At 36.4% G+C, this 17,565-nt stretch overlaps 2 protein-coding genes across 2 annotated transcripts in view; both read right to left on the bottom strand.

Annotated features, from left to right (window-relative positions):
• Positions 1 to 2,015: 2,015 nt before the first annotated feature.
• On the bottom strand, positions 2,016 to 2,934 carry LOC133192908 (uncharacterized). Its single transcript, XM_061328915.1, has 2 exons — positions 2,248 to 2,934; positions 2,016 to 2,069 (listed from the first exon to the last, which is right to left on the bottom strand). Exons 1-2 carry the CDS (start codon positions 2,932 to 2,934, stop codon positions 2,016 to 2,018), a joined length of 741 nt encoding a protein of 246 aa, XP_061184899.1.
• Positions 2,935 to 5,034: 2,100 nt separating this feature from the next.
• LOC133192045 (ATP-dependent DNA helicase Q5-like) overlaps positions 5,035 to 17,565 on the bottom strand; it is a 31,174-nt gene continuing 18,643 nt past the window's right edge. Inside the window, exons 10-12 of the mRNA XM_061327888.1 lie at positions 15,855 to 15,983; positions 14,084 to 14,153; positions 5,035 to 7,691 (exon numbers count right to left, since the gene is read on the bottom strand). Coding sequence (XP_061183872.1) covers positions 7,603 to 7,691; positions 14,084 to 14,153; positions 15,855 to 15,983 — 288 coding nt within the window. The 3' untranslated portion in view covers positions 5,035 to 7,602. The remainder of the gene's footprint in view (positions 7,692 to 14,083; positions 14,154 to 15,854; positions 15,984 to 17,565) is intronic.

The following is a 17,565-nucleotide window of genomic DNA, read 5'->3' as shown; positions in this document are numbered from 1 at the left end:
ATGCACGTGCGCGCATGCGCATTGATTGAAATAACCAATACAATTGATATAGACTTAACTCGGACATTTTGATGAATTGCTTTGACACTCAGAATATAAATATATATTAAAAGTGTAGACAAGAAGACTTGATCAGCGCACACATGCATGCACGTCCGTGCACGTGCGTGCGCGTGCAATGAGTAAAATGACAAATATACTTGATATAGCCATAACTTTCATATCTTTTGATGAAATGCTTTGATACTCAGGATATCAGGATATATTAATAGTGTAGACAAGATGACATGGTCAGAATGCATATGCATGCACGTGTGCGCATGCGCAATGATTGAAATAACCTATACAAATGAGATAGACTTAACTTGTATATTTTTTGATGAATTGCTTTGAAACTCAGAATATAAATATATATTAGAAGTGTAAACAAGATGACATGATCAGCGCGCACATGCATGCATTTGCATGCACGCACGTGCGTGCGCGTGCAATGAGTAAAATGACCAATATACTTGATATAGCCATAACTTTTACATTTTTTGATGTAATACTTTGATACTCAGAATATATAGACATATTATAAATGTAGACAAGACGACATTGTCAACGTGCATATGCATGCACGTGCGCGCGCATGCAATGCTAAAATGACCAATATACTTGATATAGCTGTAACTTTTATACTTTTTCATGAAATGATTTGATACCAAAAATATGTAGATATATTAATAGTGTTGACAAGATGACACGGTCATCATGGACATGCATGCATGTGCGCGCGCGTGCAATGCGTAAAATGACAGATATACTTAATATAGCCGATTTTTTTTTATCTTTTAATGAAATTTGAATATAAAGATGTATTAAAAGTGTAGACAAGTTGACATGGTCATTTTGTACATGCATGCCCGTGCGTGCGCGTGTAATGCGTAAAATACCCAGTATATTTGATTGCCTTATTTAATGAAGCTTACAGGGAATAAGACACCTAAAGGAAGTTGGGGAGCGTTTGGGGAACATCTGTAACGGTCCCCGTTACAATTAATACTAGTTAGATCTAGGTTATAGGAAAATATTCTTCAATTGGTTTCTGGTGAAGGTGCAAGTGTATGCACCTCGTATATAATAAATTGGGGGAAGGTGCATATGTCCGAGAAGGTGCGGATGTACCGTAACTAATGTAAACAATAACAAGGAAGGGGCGGATCAACCTCCTACAATACAAGGGAAATGGTCGGTACTGGAGAAGGTGCGGAGTCCAATATATACACCTTTATAATTTAATAAATAATCACCTTCTGCACCTTCGCTGGGTCGTGCAGTAATTGCTTCTGGGACATGCTGCTGAATACGGAACTAGGGAACTGTCAGGACTTTTTCAGGGTCAGTGGCCACACCATCTTTACTGACAATATGGCCAAGGAAGGACACCTTGCTTTGGAATAAACAACATTTTTTAGAACTTAATTTCAGATTAGCAAATTTAAGTCGTTCAAAAACTTTTCTCAAGTTCTCTAATTGTTCTTGAAAATCTTTGGAAAATACAATAATATCATCTAGATACACTAGGCACACCTTCCAGGAGAGTCCATTGAGAACTTTCTCCATGAGTCTTTCAAAGGTGGCTGGCGCATTGCAGAGGCCGAAGGCCATGACAGTAAACTGCCACAGTCCTCCGCCTGGGAAGGAAAATGCTGTTTTTGGGCGGTCTGCCTCAGAAATACCAACTTGCCAGTACCCTGACTTTAAATCAAGAGTACTGTAGAATTCGGCACCAGAAAGGGCATCTAAGGTATCATCTATTCTGGGTAAGGGGTGAGAATCTTTCTTAGTAACGTCATTGAGTTGACGGAAGTCAACACAAAATCTAAGGGAGTTGTCTTTCTTTTTAACAAGTACTATATTTGAAGACCATGGGCTAGTGGATGGTTCAATGACACCTTGATCAGCCATGCTCTTTATTTCAGCTTCGGCTTCAGCCATTTTTGATAAGGGCACTCGACGGGGTCTTTGTCTTATGGGGTGGACATTTCCAGTATCAATGGTATGTTGTATGATGTTGGTGTGACCTATATCTTTGTCAGATTTGGAGAATATATCTTGGTATTCAATTAAAAGATTTCTCAAGGCTATACACTCACTGTCATGTAATTTTACAGTACTCCTGGTGTACAAATCTTTCAAATGAGAAGGCAACTCAGATGTTTTTGTTTCCATCTTGGACATGTACACATTGTGGAAACTTACAGTAGTTGGTTTTTCTTGTATGTCACTATTATTTACCGGCTCACAAGTGGCGGTGACAGTATTTTTGTAAATTTTGCATGGTTCATCTTGCAAGTTCAGTATTCTTAGTGGTACGATACCTTGACTAGGATGTACTAAAGACCTAGCAATCATAAGACCTTGTTTTTCCACAAAAGTATTGGTGGGCTCCAAAATGGCAGCACATTTGTTGACATGACCGGTAGATCTACCTGGAACTATCATTTCAGTCCCAGGGGGAACAACAACATTTTCTGTCACAGTAATTCTGCAACAGGTAGATACTTCATTTGAATATCTAAAACAGGGTATTTTATCACCTTGTACATCAAGGCAACTTTTACTTAAGAGTACATCACATTTGTTGGCGGTTAGAAAATCTATACCAAGGATGACATCATTATTTATGTCAGCAACAAGGACGTCATGGAAAAATTTGTGCTGGTCAATTTGTATTTCAACACGAGTCTGACCAATAAAAGAGGAAGTGGTTCCAGTTGCAGTAACCAATTTTGTATTAACTGGGGTAATTTTTGTGTGTTTGGAGGGATTCATTGATTGAAAGGATTTTTCACTTAAAATGGTGACACTGGCTCCAGTGTCCACCAATAATGACATAGGGGTATCTTGAACTTTGGCAGCAATGAACAATCCCTCATCCCCAGACATGGTTTCATTTATTAACACTGTTGAGGGCCATTTTGTAGAAGTCGATCTGTGGCCCCCAGATGCGACCTCACATGGTTTCCCTGAGCCTGTTGATTTTTCATGGCAGGTCTTTGGTTTTGTCTGTTGTTGTTAAAGTAATGGTCATTTGGTTTCCATCTGGATTGAACATGTCTTGGTTCATTTTGGTTTCTTGGAGGGTTTCTGTACTGGGGTTGTGAATTTGTGTTCACTATTTTTCTGATCTCCCTGGTTAAAGATCCTATTTCATTTTTAACCTCTGTAAAACCATTTTTTATCAATTGTAATGAGTCACAGTCATTGGTCTGGTTTGGTTTTTCATTGACAAATCTAACTGGTCGGTTTGAACCTCGTTGTCTGTCTGCTAAGCGGTGTGTCTCAAGTCTAATGGCCTGGGCCTCTGCCTCATCAATGTCATTTGGATGGGCTTCTCTAATTCTAAGTCGCATGTCACTGTCGGGAATTGAATCAATAAAATGGTCTCGAGAAAGAATCTTGGTGAGTGAGGATGGTGCCTCTGGGTAAGCTTGTCTTGTTAGCTTTTTAATGGATTGAGAAAGTTCAGAGATTGACTCGTCTTTATTTCTTACTCTGGTTTGGAGTTGAGCACGATAAATTTCAGCTCTACCTTGAGAACCAAATCTTGTTTCTAAGGCTTTGACTAAGAATTTATAGTCGCGTCTCTCAGGATTCGACAATTCACTTAAAATGGCACGAGCGTTCATTTCATATATACGTTGTTAATTTGTTACAATAAATTTGTGTGTATTTATAAAGGACTTTGTTGTCTTGTCAACTGATAAAAGGTACAGAGCCCACATAATATTTATAACGAAATGCTGTAGACTACAGAAAAATAACCATTATAATACAAATATTTAATCCCGGCATTTTTCGTTACATTATATCACAAATATGTCATTGAAAGATAATTTATGAGAAAAAAGTCAAAAAGGCCCGGAGGTCTATATCGGGAAGGGGGGGGGGGATTCCTGTCCTCAAGCACCTGTGGCAATTTAATGTCAAATCCAAATATTCAAAAACTGACCCCACCATATAGAGCACCAAATTAATATACATGAACTGAAATAATATTGAAGATATAGCTATAATAAGATCATTAGATATGAGGGCGAAAGTCATTTGTCATCCACAAGGTAAAAACTGTTGCCCCTGGGTGTAAATTACATTGATTGAGGTATATTTGGAAACAGCATTAGGCTAATTTCATTATTACGCTCAATATTTGAATTGATGCACACATCAACAATTATTGCTGTCACCAACATTTTCTACTTTATGACCTTGACCAAGTTTGACCTAGTTTTAAAAAAAAAAATTTAACTTTGACCTTAACTTCTGAGTGGTTGGTGCTAAGGCTTTCATGCTTAAAATTTTTATTCCTGTGACCTTTCTTTTGGTACCAACATTTCTGATCTCATGAGTTTCACCTACTTTTGAAAGACTTTTACCTTGGCCATGATCTGCCATACAGGCCCATCAATGTTTTACAAACACATCTTGTTAATTATTTGAAAAGATCTTCATTTGTATTGTTGCACCAATAAATGAATTGATATCTTCAAATAAATAGAGATCTTTTCAATTGTTTGAGTTTATCTTTATTTATGTTCCATACAACATACATACCACTGGAAGTCATATGCATGGTTTGCACAAGTTTGAATCTCCACTACGTCAGAAAGCTTTCCTTAGGTTTCATCTTTTCAGGATTAGCTAGTGCATCATTGAATTTTGGCAACTGTGCATCGATCAGTGTGTGAATTTTGATAACAATCTTCGATACTGAGCCAAGAGCAAAATGTGATAGGAGAGGGACCAAAGGATGAGAAATAGAGGGAAGGAAGTAATAAAGGACAGAAGATGGACATGAAAAACATATTTATGGTGGGGCACAATACACATTCCTCTTAGATCATTGAAAAATTTCTGTGCAGAGTTCTGACTTTTTAATCTGAAACCTTAAGAGATTAAAAAAAAAAATGCCTGTGTCTGATTGTACCTCAATGTTTGGTTTCCTTTGTTACAAGACCCTTGTTGTGACAAATTACAATCACAAAACATGTTTCAACATTTATTTAATTTAAAAAAAAAACAACTTAAAATTATTTACATATTCTTCCACAAAGTTGCAGATTAGTGGTCACATACATGTGATATCACAGTTCTCGTGTTAAATATAAGATTTTCATCTGGCACACACACATATATATATGTTTAATTTGAAAAATGACTGCATGCAGTTATTCTAACAACCTGGGCAAATTATCAAAAATATGTAAAATTAACAAACAGTTCCAACAGGGCCTTTATCATCCACAGGGCAAACTCAAAGCTGTCAATAACTACTAACCTTGAATATAAAGTGACATAACAAAATATGGGAGCATGAAGGAGATTGCCTTGAATATATAAGAAATATAGAAAGGTAATAAAATGACCCTCAGTTTCTACGAATAAACAAACATTCACACACACATCTACAATACTAGTGGGTTTGAATCAGGGTTCACACTAAGACCATAAACAATTATACTGTCTAATCCATGCAAGACAAACAATGGCCTTGGTAGAAATCCTAGCATTTTCTGTGCCTTTAACTAGTTAAAAGACATATTCAATTAAAGATACATCCCATCTTAAGTCAAGTAAGATGTGACATGATAAAAATTTCCTAACATAATAAAGATAGGGCCAGTTTAATACTATTAATACAACAATCCTTGACCTTGTCCAAATTATATCCTGAAATGATCCGAACAAACTTGAATCTGCATTGCCAAGGAAGCTTTTATAGTTTTGTTTTCTTCCCTCAATTGTGTTTGGGAAAATTTTCTTAGATTTTTCTTAAAATTTTCTGATGTAAAACTTTGACTCCCATTTGGCCTAGAGTGGTTCTTGGGAAGATTATTGGCCTATTTTCACTATGTTTGAATTGTCTCCTCTTGAAAAGGGTCGGTGTGATCATTTATTCAAACAAATTTGAATCCCTTCACCTAAGGGTGCTTTGTTGAGAATTTGATTGAAATTGGCCCAGTGATTCTTGAGAAGTACTTTGAAAACGTAAAAAAAAAGACAACAGCAACAGACAAAACTTTGATCAGAAAAGTTTCAGTTCAGTTAATCTAAAAACAGAAAAACTATTAAAAAAAATTAAATGTCATACAGAACAAGATGTGTTTGTGAAACACTGATGCCCCCATATGGCAGCTTATGGGAAAGGTTAAAGTTTCTCAAATGCAAGTCAAACTTCAGGTCAAGAGATAAAAATGTTGGTACCCAAAGAAAGGTCTTGTCTCGAGGAATATACCTGTGAAATTTGAAAGCCCTAGCTCCAACTGTTCAAAAGTTATGGCAAAGGTTCAAGTTTTTTAAAAGTAAGTCAAACGTCAAAGTCAAGGTCAAATGGGGCCCCAAGGGAAGGTCTTGTCAAAAGTGATATACATGTTCGTGAAATGTAAAAACCCTAGAACCAAACGTTCACATGTTATGGCCAAGGTAAACATTTTTTATAAGGAGGTCGAACTCCAAGGTCAAGATCAAGGTCAAAGTGATTAGTATCCAAAGGAAGGTCTTGTCACAAGGATTACAATGTGAAGTATGAAAGCCCTAGCACCAACCATTCAGAAGTTATGGCCAAGGTTGAAGTTTTTCAAAAGTAGGTCAAACTCCTAGGTCAAGGTCAAAGTGATTGGTATCCAAAGGAAGGTCTTGTCACAAGGATTACAATGTGAAGTATGAAAGCCCTAGCACCAACCATTCAAAAGTTATGGCAAGGTTAATTTTTTTCAAAAGTAGGTCAAGGTCAAAGGGTCAAAGTGGTTGGTATCCAAAGGAAGGTCTTGTCACAAGGAATAGACATCTTAAATATGAAAGCCCTAGTATCAACTGTTCAAAAGTTATAATCAAGGTTAAAGTTTTTCAAAAGTAGGCCAAACTCCAAGGTCAAAAGGTCAAATTTGTTGGTATCCAAAGGAAGGTCTTGTCACAAGGAATTCACATGTGAAGTTTGAAACCCCAAGCACCAACTGTTCAATAGTTATGGCCAAGGTTAAAGTCTCAAAAAATTTTGCAAAAGTGGGTCAAACTCCAAGGTCAAGGTCAAAAGGTTAAATGTGATGGTACCCAAAGAAAGGTCTTGTCACAAGGAATACACATGTGAAGTATGAAAGTCATAGCTCCAACCAATCAAAAGTTATGGGCAAGGTTAAAATTTTTGCGGACAAACAGATGGACAGACAGATGGACGGACAGGGCAAAAACTAAATACCCCCGAATCTTTGATACGGGGGCATAAAAAGAGGCCAAAAATCTTTTGACAATTAAATAAATACGATTTTTTTGGGGGGGGGGGGGGGGGGGGACATATTCACTAGACTAGCTCCTTGCTACATACAAAACATACAGCCCATAAAAAATCACCCCAAACAGAAATGAATAACTGTTCTAAATACATGATGACTTTCAAATAAATATTAATCAATTAAGTCACCTTTTGGGATGAAAAACAGAAATCATGCAAACAATATGTTTGCCAGATGCCCAAGACTAAACCAAAGACAAAATAGTCTGCTCATTCAAGTGATAACTAGATACAGTCAGTTTAAATAAATACACAATGTCTGATGTTCATTTCCAGTCATCAAATTCCTCCGTAGATGTTATCTTCGCATGTTTGGCAAAAATTTCTTTGATCAAGCGTTTACACTCTTGTTTAGCTGAAAGTACAATCAGATAACGGATAATTTGTAGATAAAATCAATATGAAATCTTAATATGAAATCACTTTACAAAGATATTACTCTGGCCGGTAAATTATGTCAGTCATATACCTGTACTTGCTATCAATGCTAAATATGTAGCTCAGAAAAGTTTAATGAAATTATAGAATACATGTACTACAGTTTTATAATGACTATCATTTCTGAATTTTGTATCATTTTACTTTTGCCAAGCACGAGGAATACTGAAAATTACTACATGACTACCCATAAAATCCTTTGTCTTTTGGCATTCTTTTTGCTTCCAATGGAATTTTTGTTTGCCAAAAAATAACAAGAGACCCAAGGGCCTTAACGGTAACCTGAGTACAATACACCAATTTAGAGGATCCATAAACTGATAAATGAAGCTTTGTTGCCCAAAAGCAAGAAAAAATAGTATGATTAGCATCAACAAAATAATTGGTCTAGTATCTATATGTCCCCCATTTATCACTATTACCATTCAGACTATTTAACAAAATGTCTACTTTTTAACCCCATATTATTACTTCTCACATTGGCCTCTCTTGGCCTTTGAAGAACATTTAAAAAGATAAGTTATTTTTGTCTCATTTTCATTCATCTATTATTTTCAAGTCTACCTGATCATTAAAACTATGAAAGTACTTTTTGTATTATACAATAAAAATTCTTGCATAATTCTCTTATTCTATTAACCTTTCAAATACATTGTTTACAGTGATTAATTATCAAAGGTGAATGGCAAAGGGGAATAACTTTGCTCAGCAGAATACAAGTTAATAGAGCCCTGGCCAGGACCAGAACACTTGACTAAATGGTCCAGGTGTTCAAAATTCTGGTAAAAATACCTTTGCATATTAAAACTTTTACTCTGTTTGCCTCAAATATGCCCAGAAGCATAGAAGATTTTCAAAGAAATGCATTTTCACTATATTATTAAATAAATAAAGCCCAACCCTTACACCAGAACATTTGACCCAGGGGCCATGAACTCACAATTCTGGAAGAAGCACCCTTGCTCATCATAACTATACACTTGTTTCTTTGCTTTATAACCAGTAGTAGAAACAAAAGGCCCATGGGCCACATCGCTCACCTGAGTAACTTTGGCCATGCTGTTCTTTACCAGATTTACCCCCTTCTAATACTTATTGTGGCCCTGCCCTACCCCGGGGGTCATGATTTTAACAATTAAAAATCTACACTATCCCAGGATGCTTCCACATAAGTTTCAGTTTTTCTGGCCCAGTTGTTCTTGAGAAGAAGATTTTTCTTACATATTTCAATGTAAAATTGGATTCCCTATTGTGGCCCCGCCCTACCCCTGGGGGTCATGATTTTAACAATTTAGCATCTACACTACCCCAGGATGCTTCCACATAAGTTTCAGCTTTTCTGGCCCAGTTGTTCTTGTGAAGAAGATTTTTCAAGATTTTTCTTACATATTTCAATGTAAAACTTGGATTTCCTATTGTGGCCCCGCCCTATCCCCCGGGGTCATGATTTTAACAATTTAAAATCTACATTATCCCAGGATGCTTCCACATAAGTTTCATCTTTTCTGGCCCAGTTGTTCTTGAGAAGAAGATTTTAGAAGATTTTTCCTATTCATTTCAATGTAAAACTTGGATTCCCTATTGTAGCCCTGCCCTATCCCCGGGGGTCATGATTTGAACAATTTAGAATCTACACTACCCCAGGATACTTCCACATAAGTTTCAGCTTTTCTTGCCTAATGGTTCTTGAGAAGAAGATTTTTATAGATTTTTCCTATTTATTTCAATGTAAAACTTGAATTCCCTATTGTGGCCCCGCCCTACCCCCGGGGGTCATAATTTTGAAAATTTAGAATCTCCACTACCCCAGGATGCTTCCACATAAGTTTCAGCTTTTCTTGCCTAATGGTTCTTGAGAAGAAGATTTTTCTTATATATTTCAATGTAAAACTTGGATTCCCTATTGTGGCCCCGCCCTACCCCCGGGGGTCATGATTTTAATAATTTAGAATCTCCACTACCCCAGGATGCTTCCACATAAGTTTCAGCTTTTCTGGCCAAGTGGTTCTTGAGAAGAAGATTTTTAAAGATTTTTCCTATATATTTCAATGTAAAACTTGGATTCCCTATTGTGGCCCCGCCCTTCCCCCTGGGGTCATGATTTTAACAATTTAGAATCTCCACTACACCATGATGCTTCCACATAAGTTTCAGCTTTTCTGGCCTAGTGGTTCTTGAGAAGAAGATTTTTCCTATATATTTCAATGTAAAACTTGGATTCCCTATTGTGGCCCCGCCCTACCCCCGGGGGTCATGATTTGTACAATTTAAAATCTACACTATCCCAGGATGCTTCCACATAAGTTTCAGCTTTTCTGGCCTAGTGGTTCTTGAGAAGAAGATTTTTAAAGATTTTTCCTATATATTTCTATGTAAAACATTGATTCCACATTGTGGCCCTGCCCTACCTCCGGGGGTCATGATTTGAACAATTTAGAATCTACACTACCCCAGGATGCTTCCATATAAGTTTCAGCTTTACTGGCCCTGTGGTTCTTGAGAAGAAGATTTTTTAATGACCCCACCCTATTTTTGTCTTCTCTTGATTATCTCCCCTTGTGAGGGGACTTGGCCCTTCATTTTAACAATTTAAATTTCCCTTCACCCAAGGATGCTTTGTACCAAGTTTGGTCAAAATTGGCCCAATGGTTCTTGAGAAGAAGTCAAAAATGTGAAAAGTTTACAGACGGACGAACAGTCAGACAGACAGACGGACAGACGGACGGACGGACGACGGACAAAAGGTGATCAGAAAAGCTCACTTGAGCCTTCGGCTCAGGTGAGCTAAAAATATTTTGACAGAAATTATGCATTTTCACTAAATAATCAATAGAGTCCCAACTCCCTCTTCACCAGAACCCCTGACCCAGGGGCCATGAATTTCACAATTTTGGAAGAGGCAATCTTCCTTATCATAACCATGCACTTCCTTTATTTGAATAATACCAAAGAGCAGAGAAGAAGATTTAAAAAGAATTTATGCATTTTCCCAATATAATCAATAGAGCCCTGCCCTAACATCAGAACCCTTGATCCAGGGGCCATGAAATTCACAATTTTGGAAGAGGCAACCATGCTCATCATAACTCATCGTCACTATGTACTTAGTTTATTTAATACCCAGGAGCAGAGAAGAAGAATTTCAAAGAATTAATGTAATTTTACTATATAATCATTAGACTGTCGCCCTAACACCAGAACCCCTGACCCTGGGGCCATGAATTTCACAATTTTGGAAGAGGCACTCTTGCTCATCATAACTATGTACTTAGTTACTTTATTTAATACCCAGGAGCAGAGAAGAAGATTTTCAAAGAACTAGAAAACTGACCAGTCAGCAAGGGCCCCGCCAATGGGTAGAAATGTAAGGGTGCAGATTAGGGGATGAGAATTTTACTTGATTACAAAAATTTAAAAAATATATATAAAGAAGAATAAGGAAAGGCAATTGCTAAATATCCAACAACCTGTAAATAGTGTCCTTGTCCATAAGGCAGTAAAAAACATCACATCTATAATAACTCAATTAAATGTATATTTAAAGAAGAATGAAGCATGTATTTTCTGAAATGCCAGCCTTCAGTGAATGCAAATATCACCCAGGCTTGACCTTAACTTCAAAACAAATATCAGTTGAAGACAAAGGTGTTAATTAATCTTAAAGTGACAGAAAGATAACCCTATAAAATTTTCTGCAACCAGCAAGATAATCAATCCCAGGGGATTAATTATACTGCTCTCTCAACCTTTTCTTCTAAGTTTACAATAAGAACTTTTTCAGCAATGATAGAATGAGGTTATTATCTGAATACCTGTTAAAATATATAGTATTCTTGAATTTACATAAGGCAGAAAAAAAGAAAGAAAAAAGGAAAAGAAACAAAAAATAATAATAAAAAAAGATATCTTTATTTATATCTTGTTTTTAGAATTCAATAAAATCATAACTCATTGTATTTTTTACCAAAATAAAGCATGAACATTATTTAAATCAACATTTCAGAGAATGTAAATATCATTTAGATTTGACCTTAACTTCAAAACAAACTTTATTTGCAGACAGAGGTGTTAATTAATCTCAATGTGACAGATAAAGATAAATGCTTTGGATTTTCTTCAAGAGGAAAGTTAATTAATCCCAAGAGACTCATTGCAGCCATTCATAGTTTACAATAGGAACATTCTCAGCAGTTATCTCTCTTTGTCCATTCACTCTTATATAAAGTTAAGGAATCTACCCCATCACCCCAGCTCCAAACCAGAAGACACAGAGAACCAAACTTAGCATCAAAATATGTCTTACTGCCTATTCAACCAACATACCAAATTTGAACTTAATTGGTTAATCCTAAAAAAAGTTATTAGAAAAAAACAGAAAATTTGTGGACGGAAGAATGACAGACAGACAGACAGATTGATTACTATAGGGCACCCGCAAATCCTTGCCGGGCCCTAATTAATGCATTTTCACTATATAATCAATAGACCACCTCCATAACACAAGAACCCCTGACCCTGGGGCCATGAATTTCACAATTTTGGAAGAGGCACTCTTGCTCTTCATAACTATGTATTTAGTTACTTTATTTAATACCCAGGAGCAGAGAAGATTTTCAAAGAATTAATGCAATTTTACTATATAATCAATAGATCCCCGCCCTAACACCAGAACCCTGGACCCTGGGGCCATGAAATTCACAATTTTGGAAGGCGCACTCTTGCTCATCATAACTATGTACTTAGTTACTTTATTTAATACCCAGGAGCAGAGAAGAAGATTTTCAAAGAATTAATGCATTTTCACTATATAATCAATAGACCGCCGCCATAACACCAGAACCCCTGACCCTGGGGTCATGAAAATCACAATTTTGGTAGAGGCAACCATGCTCATCATAACTATGTACTTAGTTAGTTTATTTAATACCCAGGAGCAGAGAAGAAGATTTTCAAAGAAATAATGCACTTTCACTATATGATCTATATAGCCCCACCTTAGCAGCAGAACCCCTGAACCTGGGGCCATGAAATTCACAATTTTGGTAGAGGCAACCATGCTCATCATGACTCATCATCACTATGTACTTAGTTTATTTAATATCCAGGAGCATAGAAGAAAATTTTCAAAGAATTAATGCATTTTCATTATATAATCAATAGACCACCGCCCTAACAACAGAACCCCTGACCCTGGGGCCATGAATTTCACAATTTTGGAAGAGGCACTCTTGCTCATCATAACTATATACTTTTTTACTTTATTTAATTCCCAGGAGCAGAGAAGAAGATTTTCAAAGAATTAATGCACTTTCACTATATAATGAATAGACCCCCGCCTAAACACCAGTACCCCTGACCCTGGGGCCATGAATTTCACAATTTTGGAAGAGACACTCTTGCTCTTCATAACTATGTACTTAGTTACTTTATTTAATACCCAGGAGCAGAGAAGAAGATTTTCAAAGAATTAATGTAATTTTACTATATAATCAATAGAGCCCCACCCTAACACCAGAACCCCAGACTCTGGGGCCATGAAATTCACAGTTTTGGAAGAGGCACTCTTACTCATCATAACTATGTACTTACTAAGTTTATTTAAAACCCAGGAGCAGAGAAGAAGATTTTCAAAGAATTAATGCATTTTCACTATATAATCAATAGACCCCAGCCCTAGCACAAGAACCCCTGACCCTGGGGCCATGAAATTCATAATTTTGGAAGAAGCACTCTTGCTAATCATAATTATGTACTTAGTTACTTTATTTAATACCCAGGAGCAGAGAAGATTTTCAAAGAAATAATGCACTTTCACTATATGATCTATATAGCCCCGACCTAGCAGTAGAACCCCTGACCCTTGGGCCATGAATTTTAAAATTTTGGTAGAGGGCTTAATGCTTATTACAATGATGCCAACAGTTTTACTGCTTGGTGTCCAGGAGTAAAGAAGAAGATTTTTAAAGATTGCATTATTTTTGGTGGTTTTAGCCTCACCCCTCAGGCCCCGGGGGGAGGGGGGGGGCAGGGACCAAGAAATTCACAATTTTTGTTTCCCTTCACCCATAGATGCTACATGCCAAATTTGGTTGAAATTGGTTGAGCCGTCTCAGAGAAGAAGCTAAAAATGTTCAAATGTTAACATAAGACGCACGACGACAGACGAAAATGGATAGCAATAGGTCACCTGAGTGACTCAGGTGACCTAAAAAATGCAATCCAGCCTCTACAGAGCTTCAGTTTTAATTAAGATATACTTGAACAGTATATAAATACAAAGTCCTGAATGAGAGGCTTTACATTCCTTACCCTGATCTTCAGTACCAGATACAGACTGCACCCTGTAAGACAGCATCCTGGCCATAGTTTTGAAGATGTCCTACAAACATATCATAAGACAGAACTGCAATTAATTCTTAGTTTGATCTGGATGGAAATTAACATCTACAGTGACACCCATAAAGTCAGTGCTTGCACTATCTCAACCTATGGCCTCATTATTCATAATAAATTCTTAAAGACAATTTGAAAAAAAGACCCAATATGTGTAAAATGTATAAAAGGGGTTTTCCACTTATGTATTATAGCCTGGTCCCAGGATCATGAAACATCTTAAGCTAAAGTCAAAAATCTTTTTGCTAAACATGTACTAAAATGTTAAAAAAGTCAAGCAGACCAAACTAAAATATTTTTTAATATTAAATGCTTCACATAAGAGTTGTTATCTGCAAATTTAGAAATTAATTCAATAATTAATAAACATTTTACAGGCAATTGAAAATTTGACTTAAATCTAAGTCTGTTTCATGAACCTGGGGCCTGATCGCAGATCCCCTTTTCAACCTTATCTTAATGGTTAAATATAACAACAAAGACCCATAGGCCACAACAATTACCTAAGTTACTTCAGCTTTTTAGCTATTTTTCATCAGATTTTTAGATTCCAACAAGAAGTCTGTGAGCCAATGCTCACTAGTAATACCCTGTTCTGATGTGAATATACACAAGTTCAGTTACAGACAGATAACAGGGATGAACCATACTGTATGCCTCAACAAAGAGTCTGCAAAAAAATTCAAGCATCTGCAATGAGTAGTTGCAGAGAAAGCGGTGACAAAAATTTGTTACATATTGTACAGACAGACAGACACACAGATAAACAGGAAGGTGACATCAGATTCAAACACAAATAAATCTCATTATATGGCAGGCCTCAACACAGAATGTGCTTAATTTCATAATTCTTTAATTAGTACCTGTAGTTGCTGAAAAAAGTGGAAAATTTGTTATGTATGGTACAGACAGATGCACAGAAAAGCATGAAGTTAACATCAGATTCATACAAAAATGAATCCCACCATATGGCATGCCTCAACAAAGAGTCTGCTAAAATTTCAAGCATCTGTGATGAGTTATTGCTAAGAAAACTGTGACAAAGATTTGTTATGTATGGTATGGACAGATGCAAAGATAAACAGGAAGTTGACATTGGATTTGTCTAAAAATGAATCCCATCATAAAGCATGCCTAAACAAAGAGTGTGCTAAAATTTCATGCATCTGCCATGAGTAGTTGCTGAGAAAACTGTGACGAAAAATTTGTTACAGACAGACAGACACACACACAAGGGTAAACAGTATGCCCCCTCTCCTTCTGAGCAGGGGTACAATAAAAAATTGTGACCCCATATTATGGCCTATTATGGCCCTACTCAAACTCTATGGGTCTCTGATTCCACACATTATGGGGATACTTCAATATCAATATGACTTACATGGTCTTGCAGTTGTGTTACACTACCTCAGGAGGCTTTCACTTTTATTTCCTTCTTTCTGTCCCAGTGGTTCCTGAAAAGAAGATTTTTAAATGATCTCCCCATTTGGGGGGGGGGGGTCTATTCTGGATAATCTCCCCTTGGAATGGAGCTTGGCCCTTCATTTGAACAATTTAGAATATCCTTAACCTAAGGATGCTTTGTGCCAACTTTGGTTAAAATTGGCCCCATGGTTCTTGAGAAGTTTAAAATTGGATCCAATATATTTAGTTATTTACATAATTAACAGCAATGGATTGTCATTACCTTAGAAACAATATGCCCATCCTTATAATATGGAGAAAGATATCGCACCACCAGATCTGCTGTCTGTTTGACTTGGCTGCTTGTTGAAGAAGGTTTGTCAAGCTTTTTTCTTTTGACTTCTTGAGACGTCTGTAAAAATTTGAAGAAAAAAAATTAAATTCATCCTCACCTAAGCCAACCTTTAGAGAAATTAACTTAAGAAATGACTTCTGTGAAATTTTCACAGCTTTCTGAATGTTCATGACCCTTCCCTTCCTAATTCTTATTGAATCTTAAAAAGCAGTTGTATACTAATAAAAATAAATGAAAATATACTCTTCAAGTCAATAAAATGTTCTTTTACATGCAAATAATAAGTTTAAATAAGATGATTCAGGTAGTCTAAATACACAAAATTTAATTTACAGTTAAATAATGTAAACATATCACATTTTACTGTGTATTCTATTTAGCTTTTTGTGGAAAGGAACTTTCCCTAAATTATGCACACAACTAAATACATGTATCAAGAATAATTGTGTAACAATATATCATTTAGATGGTGACTATTTTAAAGTGCCCTGCTTTAGTAAAGTATACTTAATAGGATGAAAGCAACTTGTAAAGGGCAGATTTGGGGAGGACTCAGGACTATTTTGTACTTAAAAAAATGTCTCGGTTTTAAGGAGAAAACATTTTATTTGCAAATTTTCTTTTTTCCTCACTCTTTTTTTTTGGTGGTGGTGGTGGTGGGGGGAAGGGGGATTGGTTCAAATGCAGCATACTCTTTACCCAAGGCCACTCTCAGGAGTAGAAACCAAACTAGTTCAAGGGCAGAACATATATACATGTACATGTATCTGCTTTTATATGGAATTCTGACCTTTTACAAGTTCTTCTTTGACCCTTCATCAGTGACTTAGAAATGAAGCTCAAACTAACTTGGAAACTTAACACAAAGATACTGCACATATTGCATTCTTTGGTCAAGCATGCTTACAACAAGGGTCCACTGTGAATTTGATCTTTCAATTACCCATTAGAAATAGGCACTCTTTGGGTGAAGTGAGAGCAAGATGAAGCCCAGGGAAAAGAAAATATGATCACAAATATTTCATACAGAGAATTGCTATTATCTTGACCTCTGACCTAGCAACTTGGTTCAAGATCACTGCACACCATTTATCTACAGGCATTCTAATGGGCAAAGTATGAGCCAAAAGGTACAAGGGGAGAGAAAATATGATCCATCAGAGATTTTACACAGAGATGTTTTTGACCTTGACCCCCAAAAAATTTTCCAAGGTCACTGCACACATCTTACCTAGAGACACTCTAAAGGTGAAGTTGAGCCCATAAGACCAAGGGGACAATATACTCTTCTTTAAATTGAGATGTTGTTTGACATTGACCTTTTATATAGAAAATCGGTTCAAGGTCACTGCACATCCATTACCTACATACACTCTATGGGTGAAATTTTAAATAAGATTAGGTCAGGGGTTGCGAAATTCTAGACAAGGAATTTTCATAGAGATCTGCTATGACATTGACCCTGAAACTAAATTCAAGGTCAATGCACACAGACACTCTATGGATGAAGTATGATACAGATGGGGCCATGTGGAGAGAAAATATGATCCACACAAGGATTTTGCAAGAAGATAATTTTGAGAATGACCTTTGATCTAGAAAATTGGTTTGAGGTCAAATGAATTGAAAGAAAAAAAGC

The sequence above is a fragment of the Saccostrea echinata genome, unplaced genomic scaffold (assembly GCF_033153115.1).
Source record: "Saccostrea echinata isolate AGI-Se365-2 ecotype Australia unplaced genomic scaffold, CSIRO_AGI_Sech_v1 ptg000025l, whole genome shotgun sequence".
NCBI lineage: Eukaryota > Metazoa > Mollusca > Bivalvia > Ostreida > Ostreidae > Saccostrea > Saccostrea echinata.
Note: the sequence above shows the minus strand (reverse complement) of the source record. Positions and strands in the feature narration are given on the sequence as shown.